Source organism: Egretta garzetta, unplaced genomic scaffold (genome assembly GCF_000687185.1).
Source record: "Egretta garzetta isolate BGI_Z169 unplaced genomic scaffold, ASM68718v1 scaffold278, whole genome shotgun sequence".
NCBI lineage: Eukaryota > Metazoa > Chordata > Aves > Pelecaniformes > Ardeidae > Egretta > Egretta garzetta.
The window spans coordinates 907,302-928,808 of NW_009260608.1; the positions used below are offsets into that span (position 1 = coordinate 907,302).

A 21,507-nucleotide genomic window follows, 5' to 3' on the forward strand; every position below is an offset into this window, starting at 1 on the left:
TATATGCAATTAAAGGTCTATTTCTGGGCCTATTCATACGTAACTTGCTCCAAGTTTTCCAGTCCTTCACTTAAAATAATTAATCTCTAGCAGTACAAGGACTGGCCCAGGCCCACTAAAGCAAACAGAGCAAACTGAATTTTTCTAGCAGATGCTTTTTTACTACCTTTTTTAAATGAGGATTATCAGTGATTTACTGGAATGATAATTTCTATATTTAAAAACAAAAAAAATCAACATATCTAATGGCCTGGACTAACAACTTAGTGCAGAAACTTAGTGCAGAAACCATTACTATGGATTTTTGTCCACACAGATACTGTGACTGAGTTCAAAGGAGGGGAGGTAAAGCAGAAGTGTGCCATAAGCATAATAAACCCTTTAGCTTACCAAAATAGCAGGGTGAATGCTTATGTGCTTAACAGCCTTGGCGTTAGCTGGAATGATACCAAGATGAAATATGAAGACAGAAGATCCTTACTTTCTTCCATTAACTTGAGTGCAAATCATTCGGTGTGTTACCCGCAGCCTGAGACCTAGTACGTCCTTCCCTTTCAACTGTGGTGCAATTTCTTAATCAAGTTAAAGACTCTCTACTTGCTGCTGTAAACCCCTGGTGCAAATATAGCTAAGAGTAATTTTTAAGAGCATTATTTTGCAAGAGCAGATGCAAGGTATCCAAGCTGGAGGTGAATAAGTGGTGCAGAAGAAGGGCATGAGCGTTCTTTTCAAACTTCAGATGACACTTTGGTCTTTACCTCCTTTTTATCTTTTTTCCCCACAAACCTGAGCATGAAGCATAGTCACTTTTTCTGTGCAACTGTTGGAAGGAAAACTTAGTGTGACACAATTATACAGAGTTATTTGTGAACAAAAATTTTTGATTTTGACTGGGGTCAGTCACTGCTCATCATTTGTTATTCCATTGATTCATCATGGACAAAAGCAATATGCAATAACTTAGCTAACCAGTCATCCCACTGAGAGAAAAACAGAGTGCACAATATTTCAATATTTTCTCACACATTATTTGTGAGAATTCTTTGTAAGAGGAAAACAAACCTTCTCCTTCCCTGTCTTCCACAAAAACCAAACACACACAAGTATTCACTTGATCTGGGTTAATAATAGCTTCAGACATTCATGGTGCTCAAAGAACTTTGCAAGGAAATAGAGGAAACTGGAATGACAAACTGAATCCTTGGAAGGATGTTCTTAGAAACTCAGAGAAAAATTCTCCCACAAATTTTCTTAGCTTTTACTTGGGAGAAATTAACCTGACTCCATATCATCTTCCTCACAGACTCGCTTTATACATTTCTACCCTATGAAAACCTTCCTCTTCTCCCCTTTGTCTATATTCAAACCATAACCAAATCAAAATCAGGCTAGAAGCAGAATCCTGAAAAAAGGAAAAATAAGAAAGCTGACTGTTAGTTTTTATTCCCCCATTTAAGAGACAAACACACAGTGCAAACACCCACCCATCGACATGGGCTGTGTTTTGAATTTTGGCATTACAGGGGAGCATCCATAGGTTCTTCTTAACAAAAGGGAAGTCTTCCCGAAAGGGAAAGGAACAACATCCTGGAGGGAAGTTAGAAGTGGGACTGCATGCAAAATGGTTGTCTGGAGAAGTCCTTGCCACTTTTATTTATTTACATTAATGCAGGCATATTCTGTAAATTCATTTTCTACAGTTAGTTGCCTTCTCTGGCTTCTTTCTGCAGAAGCAGAATGATTTAGTGTGGCGTACGTGAGAACATCTGGGCTTTCATGTAAAACTGGGTAGGAAGGCATAACAGTATCATTGCGAGGTGCATTCGGCACTGTCCCCTGACCGTTCCGGGGAGGGACATCGTTGTCATAAATTGGGTTGCCGTGCAAGGCCTGCAGCGGTCTGGCCATGGAGCAATAGTAAAGCGAGGAGCTTTCTTCTGAACCTTGAGCTGTGCTAGCAGCATGGGATGGAGCAGCTGCTAGACTTCGGACCTGCAGAAAACAGAAGAGGGTGCAGCTCTGTGCATCTATGGTTGTTGCCTGTGCTCCTGCTTTATTTATTAAGGGGCAGGTAAGATTTTGTTCAAGTTGCTTTATCCCCTCAAAACTGCCTTTTGAGCACAGGCGTATTGGATTCACCTGGTCACTGGATTTTATATCGATCTTTGAAATAAAGTTAGAAGTCATCCTTGTATCTCCTGACTTTCTCCATTTCCCTTCCCAAACTCTCATGTCTTTTCTTGCAAGATGCCAACGTAAGGCAAAACTGATTTATCATTTTGTGAGAGCTCTTCTATGCCACTCATTCAAGGCTTTCCCTTCTCAGTTTATGAAGTCTTTCTTATTTTTACCTCCAAACCCCAGACTACCTTTTCCTAATTCCCCTATTCCCCCATTTCCTGATCCTTTGCTTCTCATCCTCTTTGACTTATTATTTTCTAAATAAGTCTCCTCCTCCAAAATCTGCAAATTCCTCTATAAATTCATCTCTCTCTAATGAAGTCCTCCTTTGATATCCATTTTTCTAGCCACTTAGAATATACTGCTTTTAACTTTCTTCCAACTTGCCCTTTGGGAGCCCTGCAACCTGTTTGGTATCCTTGGATTCCCACCAATGCTTCCCCTGTGATTGATAGCTGTCAGTTCCAGTCACATCTTTGGCATTCTGCCTTCTGCCCATCTGATTTCTCTGGAACTGACTGCAAGACCTGTGTGAATTCATGCTAGCCACATATGAAAGTCGTTCTTTTCATACATTTTCCTCGTTCTGTGGGTCATTTTTTTGTCTTACGCAGACAGTCTTAACCAGATCAACAGAGGTGCTTTAGGTGCCTAAACCCTTACTGGAATGGTACTTACAAATTAATACTTTTTAACAGGAATTTAGACAACTAAAGTACCTTTGTGGCTGAGTCCCTGAGCTCCTTCCCTCAGCTCAGCCACAGTGGTATCTCACACCGGGCAAGCCAAGCTGTCCAGGCACCAAGAGGGTCACTAAATCTGTCTCTGATCCTATGCCACATTTTGCACTACCCAAAGATTTGTTCTCAGTATGTGATTATGCAGGACGTGGTCAGGTTTCGATGATGGCAAAATTTAAACTTACCAGGCTCTCTTGTCTCTGTGGAGTTAATGGACTTCTCTTTTTCTTTGCTGGGAAAAAGGGGGGAAAAAAAAGATGTTTCAATGAATCAGCAGTGAGAAGGTGTCCTTTTGCTTATGGAAGGAGTATTAATTACTACAGGAGTCCTTGGCTTGTTGAGTGGACCTCAAAGAACAGAAATCTATTTCCAATCTGGATTTGGGAATAGCTATTCTGACAAAAGCCAACCAACACAGAATGATATATTTATAGAATGAGTTTCTGTGTTCCACAATGCTCCTGGGAATAGGAGCAGAAAAATGTGTAGAGTACTTGTGGTCAGTTTTCTCCATGTTCAGTCAATTGTCTGGGGAGAAAAAAGCACGGAAAATCCTAAAGCCGTTTTATGAGCAAACGTGTTAAATTTTATTGTAAGATGAAATAATTTAATTTTCCTAAAATTAAAAAAAAAGTCATGGGATTACAATAGGCAAATGCAAGATCACTTAAATTAAGATATGGGGAACTCCAAGTTCCATTCCTGATTTAGGACATGGCAGCTGTGTAAATGTTCCTGTAAAGCAGGAGAGATTAATACTGAAATTATTTGATAATTTAGAGGGAAAACTAGGAATATAAAATGTAACTGGATAGGGCTTGACTGCATTTGCATGGCTAAAACTGCTATTCGCTTCTAACTTGATTATTTGCAAAATGGGAGAAAAAATTCTAACTATTATAAATTCTGAGATTTGTATATGTTCTTACTTTACTTCCATGCCTCTGTTTCTGGAAGGGAACAATACACAGGGCAAATTAAGTTCTTAAAGATTCAGTATCCTAACTAGCACACTCGACAAGGGCACCTCAGCAATCAGTTGGGGTAATTATTAGGGGGCTTTTGTAAAGATTTGAATGCAACTTCTGTGAAGCTGTGGAAAGGAGTGGAATCAAATGCATACAAGGCAAAAGTTAGGTGGTAGAACTACTCACCGTGGTACCTCCTTAGACGCCAAAACATGCATGCGACAATGAATGGACAACATAGACCCACAGATGCTGAAGCATAAATAATGTGCAATGTCTTGTAGTTTCCAGATTCTTGGGAGTCTTCTGAGATACTAGTGGTATCTAAAATTGCATTAACATGTATTAGCATAGAGAAAGAATTGACTGGCTTTTTTTTTTTTCTTCTTTTTGCATTAGGTCTTTGTGATGCAACTGGCTTCTTAATGTACTCAAACATTTTTTAACTCGGTACAGCATGTCATCAGATCACCATCTCCATGGTCATTCTGCCAAGTATGAAGATACTGGAAGGAAAAGTGCATGGGAAAGTGTAATTGATGAAGGATGCATGGCAGAAGCAAACAAAGGGTCAGAATTACAGCACTGCTCTGAACTTCCAATGTATTTTTGCAATTGTAATTGTGAACAGTAACCAACCGTGAGTCAAAACCATACTTCGGGCCACGTTAAAGTGATAGTATAGCATGATTCCTAGCACCTCATAAGTATAAGCCATATATCGCTGGGATATTAAAGAGCATGCCAGAAGTGTAGAGTATACCACCAGGAGGTAATTTGATTGGCTTTGCCCTTTTTACGCTGAATGCTGGACAGTCCTAGCCTTGAAAACTGTGACCCTTGAGAGACTGTATTTTGTTCAAGAGGGAGGAAAGCCATTGTCATTTACCAATGAGTTTGTCTTGACTGAACAAAACACTCTGGCCAGAAATTCATAGCAATACAGATTAGTTCCTTTCTCTTAAAGAGGAAATAAGAATCAGAACTTACTTTCTGGTGAAATTGTGATAAAGTTTGCTGACTTCTCTGAAAGAGAAAAGGAAGACAGGGAAATGAGAGAGCAACCTGACATTTTGCACTGCAATTGTGTTCGCTGCACCGCATACTGAAGTCTTCACAAGGCTCCCCTTCAATCTGCTGATGGAAGAGGGAACAAAATGCAACAAGCAAAGGGTAGGGTGTTTGGGGGGGAGGGGGAATGACATGTTGGTCTCCCACTGCCAACAGAGTAATTCGAACTTCCAGACCTCTTTGGCATTCAAGTAAATAGAGCAGCAGAACACATATTTCAAAGTAAACTCACATCATAAGCTGGGTATATACTGTGTCCTGCTAGCACATTGCAGCCATAAATTTTGATGTTGCTCCCTCTGTTGCAGCATATCATGTAGCAACAAACAAGGTTTTAAACTTACCAGAAGAGGAACCGGCAGCAGAACAATCGTACACCTCAGCTGCCTGGGGTCAGTAGGACACCATGGCCACCCAGATCACTTTCTAGCTGCAGTGCAACATTGAAGAGGGCAAGCATGGCTTGTCATGATCTAGACTTGACATCCCAAATGTTAATGTGAAGGCCTCACTTGCACTTAACTCCTCAATATCATTTAAAGCTATTACAATCTTTCCTGCTTTTGAACTTTTTTGTGTACAAAACTACACTTCATTGCAAGAGAGGTCGTTCTCGGTGAGATGCTTGAGTTGCTTTGTCCTCTTTACTGTTGTGTGGCCTCATCGACTGCTACTACACAACTATTTGCATCCCGCCTAGTCCACATGAAGTATAATCAGACTGTCCTCCCACAATATTTTTGTATTCCAATTGGTATTTTTTTATTATCAAATAGTACACTTATGGCTGTTTGGTGTTGGTAGCTTTGCTTTTCTCTTCTGGATCCTCCTGTTCTTTCCTTATTTTATTTCCTTTCCCCAGGACCAAGAGGTAGGACAGAAGCATGAAGAAGGTGGTAGGTACCACCGTAACTGTGCTACCAGACAAACATTTTGGGAGAAACATATTGTCCAGCATGCATAAGCTTTCCTGTACGTGGCATCCTTTTGTTTTAAAGGACTCTTTCATAACATAGGGTCCTCACCTTCAACAACAACCTTTATTCCATGGCTCACGCTGGAAATGTTGTCCACTACTGCTTGGCAACGATAAATTCCGCTGTCATTCTGATTAACTGAGAAAAACTCCAGAGTAAACACGCTGGAATTCCATTCTGTTTTGCTGTCCTTCAGCAGCACACATGTATCCACCTCTATCTTGCACCACCGCATGGCTGGCTTTTTGCTGCAGTAATGAACTGGACAGTATATAACTAAAGAGTTCCCGAGATTAATTTTGTACTCAGAGTTTCTTTTAACTTGAATTTGAACTGGACAATAGGAGGCGGCATCAGATCCTAGAAGAGAAGAAAAATATAACAAAAGTCATGTTGGTGGGAGTCTGCTGTGTACTCCCCATAAGACTAATAACAGTTTCTCTTCTCTCTCATTACTCAAGACTTCCCTTGTCTACTTGCAGGAGATCTGATCTCTATATGGGGCAGTGATAGCAGATAACACCAAGACTATTGGTGCTTTCAGTTTACAAGGATTGTTAAAATGCACCTTCTCCCTCTGATATGAATTTTTCCCTTTTTTCTATATCTCAGTCAAGTTAGAAATTTGCTGGTTTAGAAATAAAATACATAAAACATACATAGCAGGTTTTCCTGTGTCATCTTTCTCACAGACTTTTCCTGTTACTTTTAGATATACTTCAGATTATTGTTTACTTCACAATTCTTTTTAACTTGCAAAAGTACAGGCTTTTCTTTGGTTGGCTTTTTTTATAATTTAAGTAATGAAAATAATTATATTCAATGCAAATATACCTTATCTCTATTTTTTATTTTTGTTATCTTTTGTTAAACTCAATGTTCAAGCTATGGTATGTTACCTTAACTCTGGGTCTTGGTATTGAATGTCCTGACCTTTTATTAAAGATTCGTGTTTCTTGTGGTGCTTTATTTCTCTGGCTAAGTAAAAGTCACAAAAACCATGTGATACTCATGTGCCCCTACTTCCCTACCCTACAGTAGGGTGCTTGTGCACTGAAGAAAGTGATTGCTCACAAGTCCAGAGAAAGAAATCTTAAATATATCTTCTGGTTGATAGAGGGGAGTAGAATAAAAGGTAAAGTATGACGAAGGTAAGCTTTGTAGGGAGGAGAAATGTGTAGGGGAGAAAAGGGCAGTGTAGAGAGAGGAGGGGGTCTGTCTGTCAGCAGCCAGCACATGTAACGGTGGCACCGAAGGCCTCACCTTCACCGTCAGCTAGGATTTCTTATGCGTGTGATATAGCAATCCTTGTGAATACCTGGGTAATATATTCAAGAGCTTGAATATATTCAAGAGTTCTCACGTATGACCTCTAGTTTGTGAACCTGTTCTCTACAAATCTCAGACTACTCCGCACCGTAAATAAGTTGTAGAGCACTCAGTAATACTGAGTTTGGAGCATAAGTGTGTTCATAGCCTTCATTATAGCAGAGTTAATGCTTTGCTGATGTTGATTTTTTGGTTTACTCTCTCTAAGGTGATGCTGGGAATGGGTATCTAAAAATTAGGTGGCACTCATCTGCTTCTAAACCTAAATCTTTAACATTGTTCTCATTTTGCCCCATCAATATGCCTGATCTTGCTTGATAATGAGGAAGAGGATATTCACTGTACAGCTGTTATTTGCAGCCACTGCAAGAAATCTTGGCTTCTGATATATCTCTGCCATGCGCAATAGAAAAACTCATCTGTTCACAGGACTTGGCATGCTGGGAAGTTTCTGCTTTGAGAGGTCCAGACCTGAAATCATCCTTGTATACCAACTTTCCCTTAGTCAGGATAGCTTTACAAGAGGATTAAAGTGGGGTGAGTAGAGTGGCAAAAGCACACAGGCAAGCACCTTAGGCAAGGACTTTAAAATTAGTCCTTGCAGAAGGGGCAAGTGGAGGAAATTCAGATCATTTTGATGAACATGAGAAAATTAACAGGGAGGGCAATAGCTCTGGGTACAAACAATGTCTTTTTACTAATGAGAAAAATCTGGACAAAACCCAAGGGCAACCAGAAGCCTTTATTTATTCAGTATCCCTAAGAAGAGAAGGAAGGAGAGCAGCAGAATAAAAATAGTTGGGTTTGGCAAAGAAAGCTTTAGTAAGTTTGGAGACCTGGGAGATAAGGACTCATCAATGTAAATACAAAGGAAAAGGACATAAACAGAGCTGGTGGTCCATCCAATAAATGATGAGAGTACAAGCACTATCTACACTACAGCAGTGCGGTAGAAGACTGGCTAAATCATGAGCAAGCTTTTCACTGAGACAAGAAGGAAGCCTCTGAAATCATAAAGAAAGTCAGGTTATTAAGGAGGGGCATAAAAGAACCGAGCAACATTGATAAAGTCATGACAGAGAATGAGATGCACTGAGGAAAACACATCAAGTGTAAGTATACTGATAGTGAAACTAAGAAAATATTAGTTGACTAGTTAGTGGAGAGAGAAAGCTATCAGTAGACTTCCAGCAGTAAATCAGATTTATGAGATAAATTAGAGAAATTATTTGTAAAAAGGTGGGCTCAGTTCAAGAAGATATACAGGGGACTTGTGATAACCTTTGTGGCCTGCTAAGGACTGGTAAGTGTACCTAGGTCTTGTCCAGGCTTTTGCACTGCTCTTCAAGAAAGAAGGGGGCAATGCTTGGAGTATCTCCATATTGGAAGGAAGCCAGCAGATACCATGAACGTGATCCATCAAGAAAAGATTGAAATTCTTGGGGTTGTTTCACTTAAAGAAAAGTAATGAGAGGAAAGGACATAATAAAATCATCTAAAGTCATAAAAGAAGAATAAAATAATCTGGGTTTTTTCATGTTTCTCTTGGGTATGGGGAGAAATAGTGGGCTAAAAGTGAAGTAAGGAAGGTTGATTACATAGTTTGAGAAACTTCCTAACTGTGAAAAGAGTAATACTGGAACTGGTTTCTGTGGAAGCTTGTAGAGTTTGCATCACTGGTGGCCCTGAGGCCACAGAACCTACACTGACATCTGTCAGAATGGTGTAGGTGAATTTATCTTCTAACATGTCAAGGTATGTAGCCATGTAGAGAAGTTCGTGGATCAGGTCCATAAATGGATACTGAAAGGACTTGGGAAGGATGTACATGCTGATGTCCCCAGTGCAACTGCTCTGTTGCTGGGGGGACAGGAGGTGAATGGACAACAGAAAGTGGCCATGCCCACATGCTCTCACTGAACAGCCTTTCTTCTTGTTGCTGCCAGAGCACTGGGCTTAGGCAGTATGGCATTTCTTATGTGGTCTCCACTTATATATGACACACTCATGATCTGCTTTCTGCCGTAGCATTGCTTCAATAGCAGTTCCTGATTATAAATAGATATGTGGTGTACAGGAAGAGATATTCTTCCAGGGACCATCCATCTGGATGTGGTAGCAATAACAATTTATTTAATATAACATTTATAACACTGTATGATATTTAATATGAATAAAATAATTAAATTTATTTAATATATTAAAATACATTATATATATATATTTATTGCAGCATATATGATGTGGTGAATATACTGCAGTAGCAACAACGTAGAGCCTGGCTGTGTTCACGAGGTAGCACTTAGGTGTTAGGTCAGCATGCCCCGCCATCTAGTCCCTTTTCTGCTCCCCTGAATAGGATCATTCTGAAAGATATATTTTTGTTATGAAGCAGGGTCACTCATCTTTCACTCAGACACTTCCACCTCTGATTAAAAGAAAGCATGATTTGGTTTCAGGCAAGTAGGTCATATCTACTTTGGTCATTACCGCAGTAGCAGCACATGGTTATCGATAGTCTGAAAATGGAAACTAAAAGCTCAAATTAGAAAGTAGAGGTTTCAATTATTTAAGCAATGATTGCCATGGAAGATAACACTTCAGGAAGCATCTGTAAAGCTCAGATTGTGCCCCGATAGCAGCATTCTTTCTGATATAATCCTATGTAACTGGTATTTCCAGAAGAATTTGCAGGTCTCTGCAGAACAGATATTTTCTGATGTCCTTCATCTAATTATTTTATCATACTGTTACCTTTTTCAAAATTCTCTTTTAAGGAAAAAACAAAACAAACCAACAAAAAAAAAAAACAACAAAATGAACCCAAAAACTTTTCTAGAAGGTCCAAAAAGTCCAATTTCTCTCAAAGTTTTAAAACAGATTTCAATGACACTGTTATTCAGCATCATTATTATCCAGGGAGAGGGGCAGGAATTGTTGTACCTCTTTCACTCATCTTTTTCCAGTGCAGGGTGTCATGTTTTTCTTGATTTTGAATCATTTACCTGGTGCTTTTACAACACAGTACACACCACTGCCCACCATCACTTTTGGAAAAATTGCCAGATAAGCATTGAGCAAACTTTGTACATCCAAAAGCATTCACAAACACTACTTGTGTAGGTAGCTGGAAAGGGAAATGTCTTATTGATGCGAAATGTTGCCCTAAAGAAATGATTGTCTTGCACTGGTCACTGTGACCTAGAGTAATACCCAGTGGCAGAACTTCCCAGAGAGAGGGAACAGGGGTGATACTGGGTGTACAGAAATTTTTTAATTACCCTCCAGCCACATCCTCAGTGGGAATATATTAATTTCCTGAGCAGAAGCCTTACCGAGGTCTGAATATACTTCTAGAGTAGGTTTTGTGCAGCCCTTGCTCTGTAGGTGGAAGGTATAAGCAGTTCAAGCATTACATGCTCGCACTGATATCACAAGAAACTTCCCTCCATACAACCTCCTGCACTACTACTGATTAAGTCCTAAGGAGCTATTCCACTGCTAACAAAGGATTTACCTGGTTACAATTTGTTTTGGTTTTTTTTTTAAAAAAAAGTTCCACTGGCATTGGTACTACTTGTATTACTTTTGCACATTTGAGAGTTCAAATGAAATGTGCTGGTACATCGCTCAGCCAGGTGAACTTGAATAGCGTTTCTCCTTTTTTCCCCAAGCACCTATGCCAACAGGTGCCACAGTTTTGCTGTTGGTGATCATTCACTTTCGGTCATGATCATTCACTTACTAGTACAGTTCCAATATAGTCAGGTCTGGTTAAATTATGTTTCCAGAGCAAAATTCCCTGTCATTATCAGGCCTGACTCCAACACCCTTGCTTTCTCAGCTACCCAGCCCAATAGTGTCACTGCCAGCCCATGACTTCTAAGCAGTAGATCCCTCCTGTCCCGCTGGCCCTCAGGGGCACCTTTGGGTAGCAGCTTGCCTGACACTGGTCTGCTGGCTCCTAGCCTTCATTTCGGGTTGCTGATGCAGGTGAAAATGTTTGGCAGCCTGCTGTCAATTAACCCCAGCCTACAAATCCTCTTCCTCTTTTCCCTTAAAATAATTGGTGTTGAGGCTACTGGGTTTCACTTCGTCTTCCATTTCTTCCAGTTTATAGTGTTTTGGGTTTGGGGTTTTTGTTTTTTTCTTTCTTCCAGTGTAGCTATAGACTTGGTAGAAGAAATTTATCTGACTAAAGGTTGATTTAATTTTCTTGGTTATAATTTGTGGATCCCTTGGAAGAAGCCTGGGGCTGTTAGGTAAACACCACTATTTTATTCAGTGATTTTATTTTTTTTTTTCCCCTCTGTCAATCAAATTGAGCTATCTTTTAAATTTCCTAGCTAGGAGCAACAAAAGCTACTGCTTGCCTTTTGATGTGTACAAGAATTTGTAGACTGTCTTCAGAGCCTTCTTTCAGAGGCTTAAAGCAAACGGACTCTAAGCTGCCCTTAATTATTTTTTTTTAATTGTTACAAAACAATACTTGGAGCATGAAAAATAATCGCAATTGCTTTTGCATGTTTCTGTGACTTGTTAGTGACTGATGACTGAATGACTTGGGCTTTAGGTTTTCAAATTTTTGCTGGGAAGAAACCTAGTCCTTGGTAAGTTTTATTAGTCATCAATTTGGGGACCTTCTAGAATGATATCATCAGCAGAGCTGAGTGAATAAGAGTAAAATATTTTTCTTAGGCTTTGGGAAATTCTTAGTTTGAATTATTTTGAACTAAAAATCTGGGCTAGAGAAAACCTTTTCCTATAATTTGTCCTTTTTTTCTCTAGTAATTAAGTGTGGGAATTCATAATGAACATGCCCTGAAATCTCTAATTAACCTTTCCTCTCTCCCAAATCACACCTTGCTTGGCAAGAAATTTCTAAATGGATAAAAAGTAGTGGAGAATATCCTTTTAAAACCAAAAAGATTTGAGTCCTTTTTTCATCTAGAATTAAGTATTTAAGGTGAATTTTTAAAATATCTTTCACAGATTTCCTGTAAAGGCCCTTTGGCCAGAATAGGTGTCAGTGAAGGTTTGGGATTAAAGAACAGTATAAACCAGAATATCCTAGAGAATGAAGGATAACTTTTTTTTTTTCACTGGGGTGGGGGAAATCAACACACCTGGTAACAAGAGAGAATATTTTCTGTTGATTTGGTCTCATTAGAAAGGCAAACACAAAATAAACTTCAATTAATGAATGAGCACAAACATGGCTTACATACTTTTCCTGTGACAATGTGTCTTAACTCTTTTCTATCTGCTGCCTCCTGTGGCTTATGAGAAGTCAGTGGTAGAGACTGTCTGCCAGTCACGTTCTATACGTGCAAGTGCTTTCTGAGATAATTTCGGTACCCTTCTTTAACACTGTTGCGAGCTGAGACCTGAAACCTGTTACAAGGTCTTACACCGAGTCTTAAGTTTTCAACGTCACACATATGGGTTGTCATGATGAATATCTGAATGTGCAGGTTTTGAGAGGGTACAAGCATCTGTAACATATCGTCCTCGGTAAAATTCAGATTGACTAAAAGCCCATTTTCTTTTAGATTGCTTGAGCGTGTTCCTGAACAGGCCACAGCGAGCCAGGCTCTATTGCACCAAGAATTGATTTGCACCGGTAAGGAAAATCTTCTGTACAGTATACTGCCAGGATAGGGAATCCAAATGAAAGCATGTATTCCATAACTTGTACAATAGGGAAATACCCATGACAATACTTTCTTTTTTATAAAAAAAAAAAACAATTTTAATTTTGTCTCAGTCTTATGTTCTAGAAAAACATAGTCATGACATGACTTATTAAGCAAACCAAAGAGGTTTAATGGATATGGCTTTCCATTTACTTAACTTGACCCATCAGTAGAAAAATAATAGCTAAAAATAAAGCCTTCTAATCTTCAAATCATAAATGGTGTCATTCACACCTGGTCATATAAGAACTCAGAACATCAGAACAATTCCAGTAAACTAAAGCTTATTAACGAAATTTCTGAGGCATTTGTTTTCAAAAGGTTTTATCTTTACTTTGTTTTTCCTCTTTCCTTCCTTTTAAAAAAAAAAAAAAAGGAACAAGGGATGGGATAGAATGCAAGTCATATGTATCATTCCCTGGGGCAGATAATGGCTGAGGTATAAAATGTTGATAATTCATAAAATTAAAAAAAAAAACCAAACATCTACAGTTCATTTTGAATCCTGCATTTGGATCAGTCTGTGAACACAGCGAAGCACTAGCTAATGGCTTTAACTCAGGTCCAGTGTTCTGGGAAGTTTCTGATTAGGGCCATGGTACAAAAACTACACCAGAAAGTGCATTGATTTATTGGGGTTTCACATTTGACACTGAGATCTTCGTGACTGTGTTAATTTTGACAACAAAAAGGGAAAGAAAAAAAAGAGAACTCGTGGAAATATATGCTCCCCCCCCTGAATTTAGGTAAGGTGTATTTAGAAAGAGAAGCACTTCAGAAGACATATTAAGTGATTCTTGGATAAGTCGCTTTCAGACTTCCCACAGCTTCAAAGAAGGCTTTTCAAGGAATGATGTAAAATTTTATTTTAGTCATTTTATATATCACAATTTGGATTTTTGAACAATGTGATTTTGCTAATAGAAATTTGATTTTAGTCCTTTTCACTTAATTTTTCCCTTGTCATCTTAAAGATACAGTAATGTACTTTTTCTGTTTACTTAGTGTACAGTGAAGGATTTTCTGGGTGTCTTGTTTTTCTGGGTTTTCCTTCTGTCAGTGGTAGTATTTATAAAGCTGACCTGCTTGCTGAGGTAGCTGACAGAGAGTTGCATGGTTTCTTAACTATGCCTTGACGAAAGCCATGTTAGTGCGGAAAACACATCTTTATATTTTGATGACTGAAACTCAAAGATGGAACATTCCTGTTTAACCAAATGTTAGCCTGTGCAGGCTATCCCACAAGGAGGTCTAACAGCAAGGTGTTATTTGAGCTGAGAACCGTGCCCACCATTAGCCCACCACATGTGAACGTACTTAGTTACTGGCTGGAACTTCATGGAGCGAGGGAAGGTTTGCTGGGGTTTATTTTCATTGGGGTGAAGTGCTTTGTTTATTTTGTGTATGCTGTTCAGACAGCAACAACCACTCTTTGTGGGACTGGGTGGGAACAGCCTGTTCTTTGGGGCTACAAAGGAGACGGGGTCTAACTGGACTAAAATTACTGGGATGAGGAGGTCCTTCTGCTTGTGACTGATCAGAAACAAGCTTACTTCTTCCCTAACTTAGAAAATATTTGCTGGTTGTTGACTTTCTGTATGAAATCTGAGTGGTTGACTTTGTTTCTGTTAGGAGTACGGGAAACTTTGGATAGATTTGCAACATACAAAGCTTAAATAAGTTGGCTTCAATTTTCAGCTTCCTTCAAAATAAAAACAAGCTTGGAAAACTTAGGGCTAAAATGTAAATACATTTAAAAACAAACAAACATTTACAACATGGTTCTGTGGAGACTGACTTGCAAAACTTTTGTCTCTGCAATGCTCCTATAAACATGATTCTGATATTTGTAGTAATACAGGTGTATAGAAGGAAATAGTATTGTTCTCAGAGGGACCCAAGTAGTTTTGATGTAGACCAAAAAATCAAACCTAGTGTCATGGCTTAACCCCAGCCAGCAACTAAGCACCAGACAGCCGCTCGCTGTCTGTCTCTAAGCAGCATAACAGAAATTACATTCTGTTTTAAAAACAGTATCTAGGAACCTGGCAGATGAACATGGAGGGTTTGTCCATCTATTAAAGGACTATACAGGATGATGCACAGAGGTGATTGCGTGAGGGGCTAATAACACCGGCAGCCCTAAAGAAGTGAATAGAAACAGTAGCTAACTTGCAAGAAAAGAAGACACTTCTGTTTAGGGTATGAAGGAGGTTGTCACTTGAAAATCAGATGTAAAGCAGTTCAGTAGCCTCCCTGAGCTCAGATCACACCCTGATGAAGAAACAGCTGCATGTAACTGACCTGGTAATTCATGTCTTCTAAGCCAAACATTTGGGGTTTCCCTTCCCAGGCAGATGCTCTGAATGCTTGCTTAACCTTTCCTATTAGTATTAATAATGTGCTTTATTCATAAAAACTTTTGACAAGTGTCGAAAGATGTTATAAATTTGCAGAGTTAGTCGTGCATGTCAACTAAGCTTTACACAGCTGGTTCGATTTGTTTGTGCAATTTTAGCAGTGCCTTATAACAAATGTTATTTTGATCAGTTTATCAGTTGGTATATCTGAAATGTATGAACAGCAGCTAAGCGCATCCATTACAGTAGCTGTTATCCTTTCTGTATGACTGCCTTTCTTTCGATGCTAAAATTTATGTTTCGTGTATAATACTAGCAGGGAAGAACTTGAAACAAAAGAATGTTAGGAGTACACTGAGCATGGTGTAGTTCTCGCATCAGTCCAAGTTAGGAGAACCTCTCTAGTTAAAAACTGTGGAGGTTGAAAGTGGGATGAAAATTAGATTGAGTTAAGCTAAATAATTGAAGGTACGCCTACTTATCCGGTAAGGACAATTTGCTGGGTCTAGTTCTGAGCTAGCAGGATTCCTGGATTTCAAGCAGAGGCTCGGATGCTGCCAACCCCCTTGAAGGCAGAGCCTTTGGCCACAAAGCAAGAGGCATTTGGTCCCCAAGTGCTGGGGTTCTGGTTTAGACTGTTACCTAGTATTTCTCAATTGTTGTCATCATCATCGTCTTTAGTTGAATTAGAATTCTCTGATACGGCAATAAAAGAAGACATAGATTATATCTAAGGTACACTAAGCACTGCTTTGGTTTCTGTTCTCCACAATGTTTAATAACTACAGACAAGTTAAATTACAAGACCACATCTTACCGTAATCTTGATAGTTGCTCTGAGCCAACATTACAAGGAGGGTGTACAGTAAAATCCTTTTTATCAACATGACTGGAGAGGCCTTCATTCTCTGAGCATGGTAGAGAGAAAAGGTTCCCACAGGTTTAAAAAGTGCAGTTCAGATGTCTGCATACATCCTGTTAGGTTTACCCAGGGTATACATCTGAGCCAATTCCCTTTTCTAGTTCTTCTGTCAAGACAGCGTAAAAAGGGGAGGGGAAGCAATATATCTGCAAAAATCTGGCGGGTTAGAGTTGTCTTTTTTTGTGTGTGTGTGTGTGTGGTAAAACGTGAACTGCTTGATCATTTCACATCATCTCAGAACTCTGCGATTCAAGGCAAAACAGCTTTCATCCTTCTCTGGCTCCCCTTACAGTGTAACAGGCATAGCTGCAGGTTTTACGTTTTGGTTTGGGGTTTTGTTTTTTGGGGGGTTTTTTGTTTTTTTTTTTAAAGGTGGTCCTCCAATTGAAGTTTCAGTTTTACAAGCAGCAATATAGCAGAGAGAAAAGGGATGCACAACAGTATTTTAAACTTGTTCAGCCATTTTTGTATTACTCTAATTCAAGATTAACAAATTAAGAAGCTGACCAAATTCACTATTCACAAGCTGGTAGATGTAAGAAATGCATGTCTGAATAGTCTTAATTTGAGTTAGATTAATTTACAGTAGTCTGCAGTGTAGCAGATGATTGCTTCTACTATTTAGTCTTAGCATCCTCATAACATAAGGCTGAGTAATGTGGGTTTGGATTTTGTGGGTTCTTTTTCAGCATGTCCTCAACACTTTTTTTTTTCCCCCAAGTATTTCTAAAACACTGAATCACCTAGCTGAACCTTCCCAAAAAATTCTGTCAATGTAGAGTTTCTTCATGAAGTTAGAACCAAACTAAGGTTGAACAGAACTTTGCATGTAGCAATTATCACTTCTGCTTATAATGCAAATACAACATCCACAAATAGAAACTAGGGAAGAAATTAATGCAGTTATGAAACCTCCCCTATGTTAAAATGGGGAGGTTTAGACTGGACATCAGGAAGCATTTCTTTACCAAGAGGGTGGTCAAACACTGGAACAGGCTTCCTAGAGAGCTGGTCAATGCCCCACGCTTGTCATGTTTCAGAGGCACTTGGACAACGCCCTTAACAACATGCTTTAGCTTGTGGTCAGGCAGTTGCACTAGATGACCGTTGTAGGTGGCTTCCAACTGAACTATTCTACATAATTCAAGCTTTCTGGACAAAATATATGCATACTATGCTCTAACAAAAATCTAAATTATCAGGATTTTTTCCAAGTAAGATTTTGAAGAAAATAATTGAACAGCTTTCCAAAATTTCGTGGTTGGAAGCATCTGGCTAAGTACGAGATGATCGGGAGACTCACCCTGATGTTTGGGAGAAACTGAAATAGCCTTAAAAAAAATTACAATCCAGCCTAAATGGAAAATATTTATGAAAGAAAACTCCTTACGTCTAACTGCGCACACAGCATGCTTCCGCTCCAGACAAAATACTGGTACTGCAGACTGCATTTCTGTATAGTGAAGACATCTAGTGGCTGAATCCATTACTAGCTTAGGTATAAAACAGGCCATTAAGGGATGCATTTCCTAGCAGTGTAATTTCTGCTTGTGTTAATATTGAGTTATCCAAAGTTTATACTAGGAATGTAACATTAGTAGTTGCTCCTTAATCTCTGTGTTCTTATCGGAAGAACTGTTTTGGGCCGAGTCCTTTGCTGCTGACTGAAGCTTTTTCATAAGATGAGGTTTTACCTGTTCTCTACAATGTCTTGAGATTGGATTTCTAGGTGGATAATTCCTTGTTGGTAACTTTGTGGAAGTATTCTGAACTGTTAGGACAGGTACTGTTGTGCATTAGCCTTTCGGGAGAGGTGAGGTGGGTCAGAGTGGCAGGGAGGAGCACCTATCTCCTGTACCGCGTGCTGTACGGGGGGCTTGTGAGGGTTCTTCACTTTGTATTTTCGATAGCAAATATCTTGGATGCTTATCTGTGGTTTTGGAGCCCTTTTCTTAAAAAGGCTTTGGTAAGGGTGACTTCTGCTATCTCTGCTGACACTTCATTATTTCCCCTATCTCCTTTCTGTTTAAGCTTTACCAAGAGGGTGGTCAAACACTGGAACAGGCTTCCTAGAGAGCTGGTCAATGCCCCACGCTTGTCATGTTTCAGAGGCACTTGGACAACGCCCTTAACAACATGCTTTAGCTTGTGGTCAGGCAGTTGCACTAGATGACCGTTGTAGGTGGCTTCCAACTGAACTATTCTACATAATTCAAGCTTTCTGGACAAAATATATGCATACTATGCTCTAACAAAAATCTAAATTATCAGGATTTTTTCCAAGTAAGATTTTGAAGAAAATAATTGAACAGCTTTCCAAAATTTCGTGGTTGGAAGCATCTGGCTAAGTACGAGATGATCGGGAGACTCACCCTGATGTTTGGGAGAAACTGAAATAGCCTTAAAAAAAATTACAATCCAGCCTAAATGGAAAATATTTATGAAAGAAAACTCCTTACGTCTAACTGCGCACACAGCATGCTTCCGCTCCAGACAAAATACTGGTACTGCAGACTGCATTTCTGTATAGTGAAGACATCTAGTGGCTGAATCCATTACTAGCTTAGGTATAAAACAGGCCATTAAGGGATGCATTTCCTAGCAGTGTAATTTCTGCTTGTGTTAATATTGAGTTATCCAAAGTTTATACTAGGAATGTAACATTAGTAGTTGCTCCTTAATCTCTGTGTTCTTATCGGAAGAACTGTTTTGGGCCGAGTCCTTTGCTGCTGACTGAAGCTTTTTCATAAGATGAGGTTTTACCTGTTCTCTACAATGTCTTGAGATTGGATTTCTAGGTGGATAATTCCTTGTTGGTAACTTTGTGGAAGTATTCTGAACCGTTAGGACAGGTACTGTCGTGCATTAGCCTTTCGGGAGAGGTGAGGTGGGTCAGAGTGGCAGGGAGGAGCACCTATCTCCTGTACCGCGTGCTGTACGGGGGGCTTGTGAGGGTTCTTCACTTTGTATTTTCGATAGCAAATATCTTGGATGCTTATCTGTGGTTTTGGAGCCCTTTTCTTAAAAAGGCTTTGGTAAGGGTGACTTCTGCTATCTCTGCTGACACTTCATTATTTCCCCTATCTCCTTTCTGTTTAAGAGTAGGGTTATGGGGTTTTTTGGTGGGATTTTTTTTTTGAGAATTGCTGGAAAATGACAAAGAATCTGAATTGTTCATGTTTTTTTGTTAAGACTTTTTTACCTCCTTGAGACATTCCTGGGAGCTTTTTTATTTTTGTGTCAGTATTAAGTTTATAAATGAGATCTTTTAAATCTCCAAATGGTAACTTTAATTCTAAATTTTTGAGAAAATCAGTCCCTGAGCTTGAGACTCTAACATATTCTAGTTTTGCTTTAAAAGCATGTTTCAAAGGATAGTAAATATTAAGTAAATATAAAATAACTATTTACCAAAGAAAAGAATAAGAGTCCTAATCTAAAACTGCTTAACTAAGAGAGGGAGGGGCATACACATTTAACTCAAGATAAAATTCACTTGCAAATGGAAAAAAAAATGTCACTAGATGGCACCGATTTCCACTATCTGCGGTAACTTCTTTGCTATATGCAAATCAGACCCCAGCTGAATCCTAACACATGCCAAGTATTAAAGAACTAAGAGAATTCAATGCAATTCAAACCCAATAATCTGTGTGCGTTGGATGCTATTTTCAGGGAGAGGTTCAAAAAATACGGAGTAAAATTCAGATAGTCTTAAAACACCTGAGGGTTGCTATTGATAGAAACTTCCTTCACTTGACTCAGTCCGCTTTGTCATGTCATCTGCTGCTTTAATGAATGCAAGTGGGGAAAAAGAAACCCCCAAACTATGCAACATTCCTTCTGTTCCACCTCGTTTTTTCTTCTGACAAGACAAGGTTGTGGTTTGGGGTTGCGTTTTCCCTGTTTGCGGGTGGGTTAGGCATTGGCCTCCAACCACATAGAGGGATATGGCATTTAAATAGCGGGCTCCAGTAAGTCTGCTGAAAGTTGCCTTAGTTACACTACGTGAAGAAGCTTTAATATCTTCAAGGAAAACAATAATTCAGTGCCTCCCACCCAGTTCCTGGCCTGTCACTAGCCATCACGCAACTAGCGGCAGGATGGGCAGCCCCCCGAGCCACAGCAGGCCCACGCAGCCTCTTCTCATGCCTTACCACCCTAGCTCCCCATCAAAGGAGGGATCAGCTACTTCATTTCTGTGCAAGTGCTGTCAGTTTTCCGCAATAGGAGATTCTCTGCATCTCCCTGATTTTTCCTAAGCAATTTCAGTTTAATGAGCTGAGCTGAGCTTTGTTAAATCAACAAACACATCTTGTGCCAGGTTTCTAAAGTGTAGACTGAGCAGGGGCCTGAATGCTTTCACACGGGCTGTCGGGTCATTCAATATAGAGCTGGTTAAGAATCTACTCGGAGGGGTGTGTGTGTGTGTGTTGCTGTATATAAAACACCAACCGTAAGCATGGGTATTCTAGTTATTGGATTCCTCTTATGGCAATGACAGGCTTCTGAAATACGGGAAGGGAGGAAGCAATTTAAAGCTAATTACAGAAGAATTAAGGTAAAGAGGTCTCATTCACTGCAGTGAAATCTAATACTGAATTTGGGAGCTATTCTGTACACTGAAGGACAGAATAAAAAAACACTTGAGACAAACCAATATACAAAACCCCCCTAAGAAATTCTAAAGCTCCTAATTATTTTTCCTCCAGCTTTGAACAGAACTGCTGAATGATACCCTCTCTCCACTGCATTGCTGTAAGCTACTCTGTTGGTTAGGAGAAAATGGAAGATTTCCTTATTTTCCTCCGGGACACAATAGTTCTTACTGAACCAAAGGATCAGATAGGAGGAGAAAGTGAAAGAATCCACTGAAAGACAGTAGAAACTTCCTAACGGATGTGTACTCTTACTGTAGTGTGTTCATGTATTCTATGAGAGTACTGGTCCCTTCACTGCACTTAAGTAGCCCTCTGCTTTTACTTCCCCTTCCTGTGCACCACTAGACAGGAGAAAATACGTAGAGACACCCAAGTACTTAGACACATCTAAAACATGAATAAATTTAAATTGCTTGTTGTTTGGCTCAGCTGAACACAGGCTTTGCCTACTAACCGAAATCGGTCATCTTCCTCATGTCCTCCCCAGGTCTAGCAGAAATCTAAGAAAATAGATGTTCTTTTGCAATACTGAATCTTCAAATGTTTCTGGCTCCTGAAACATAAAGTGAGTGTGCAGTTGGAACACTCAAAAGCTAAACTCA

At 39.4% G+C, this 21,507-nt stretch overlaps 1 protein-coding gene across 1 annotated transcript; it reads right to left on the reverse strand.

Annotated features, from left to right (window-relative positions):
- Window positions 1-1,650: 1,650 nt before the first annotated feature.
- On the reverse strand, window positions 1,651-16,309 carry BTLA (B and T lymphocyte associated). The gene is made up of 6 exons (XM_009644830.2): window positions 16,140-16,309; window positions 5,986-6,297; window positions 4,880-4,915; window positions 4,076-4,213; window positions 3,107-3,153; window positions 1,651-1,992 (listed from the first exon to the last, which is right to left on the reverse strand). Exons 1-6 carry the CDS (start codon window positions 16,225-16,227, stop codon window positions 1,651-1,653), a joined length of 963 nt encoding a protein of 320 aa, XP_009643125.1. The 5' UTR covers window positions 16,228-16,309.
- Window positions 16,310-21,507: the final 5,198 nt, after the last annotated feature.

What these genes read in the sequence shown, in the direction of transcription:
- BTLA (XM_009644830.2), bottom strand. Translation starts at nt 16,227, where the DNA reads ATGAAGGCCTCTCCAGTCATGTTGATAAAAAGGATTTTACTGTACACC. An exon ending in TATCACAATTTCACCAGAAA is followed by an intron (nt 4,214 to 4,879) that starts GTAAGTTCTGAT and finishes ATGCAATTTTAG; the next exon opens with ATACCACTAGTATCTCAGAA. An exon ending in CACAGAGACAAGAGAGCCTG is followed by an intron (nt 1,993 to 3,106) that starts GTAAGTTTAAAT and finishes TGTTTTCTGCAG; the next exon opens with GTCCGAAGTCTAGCAGCTGC.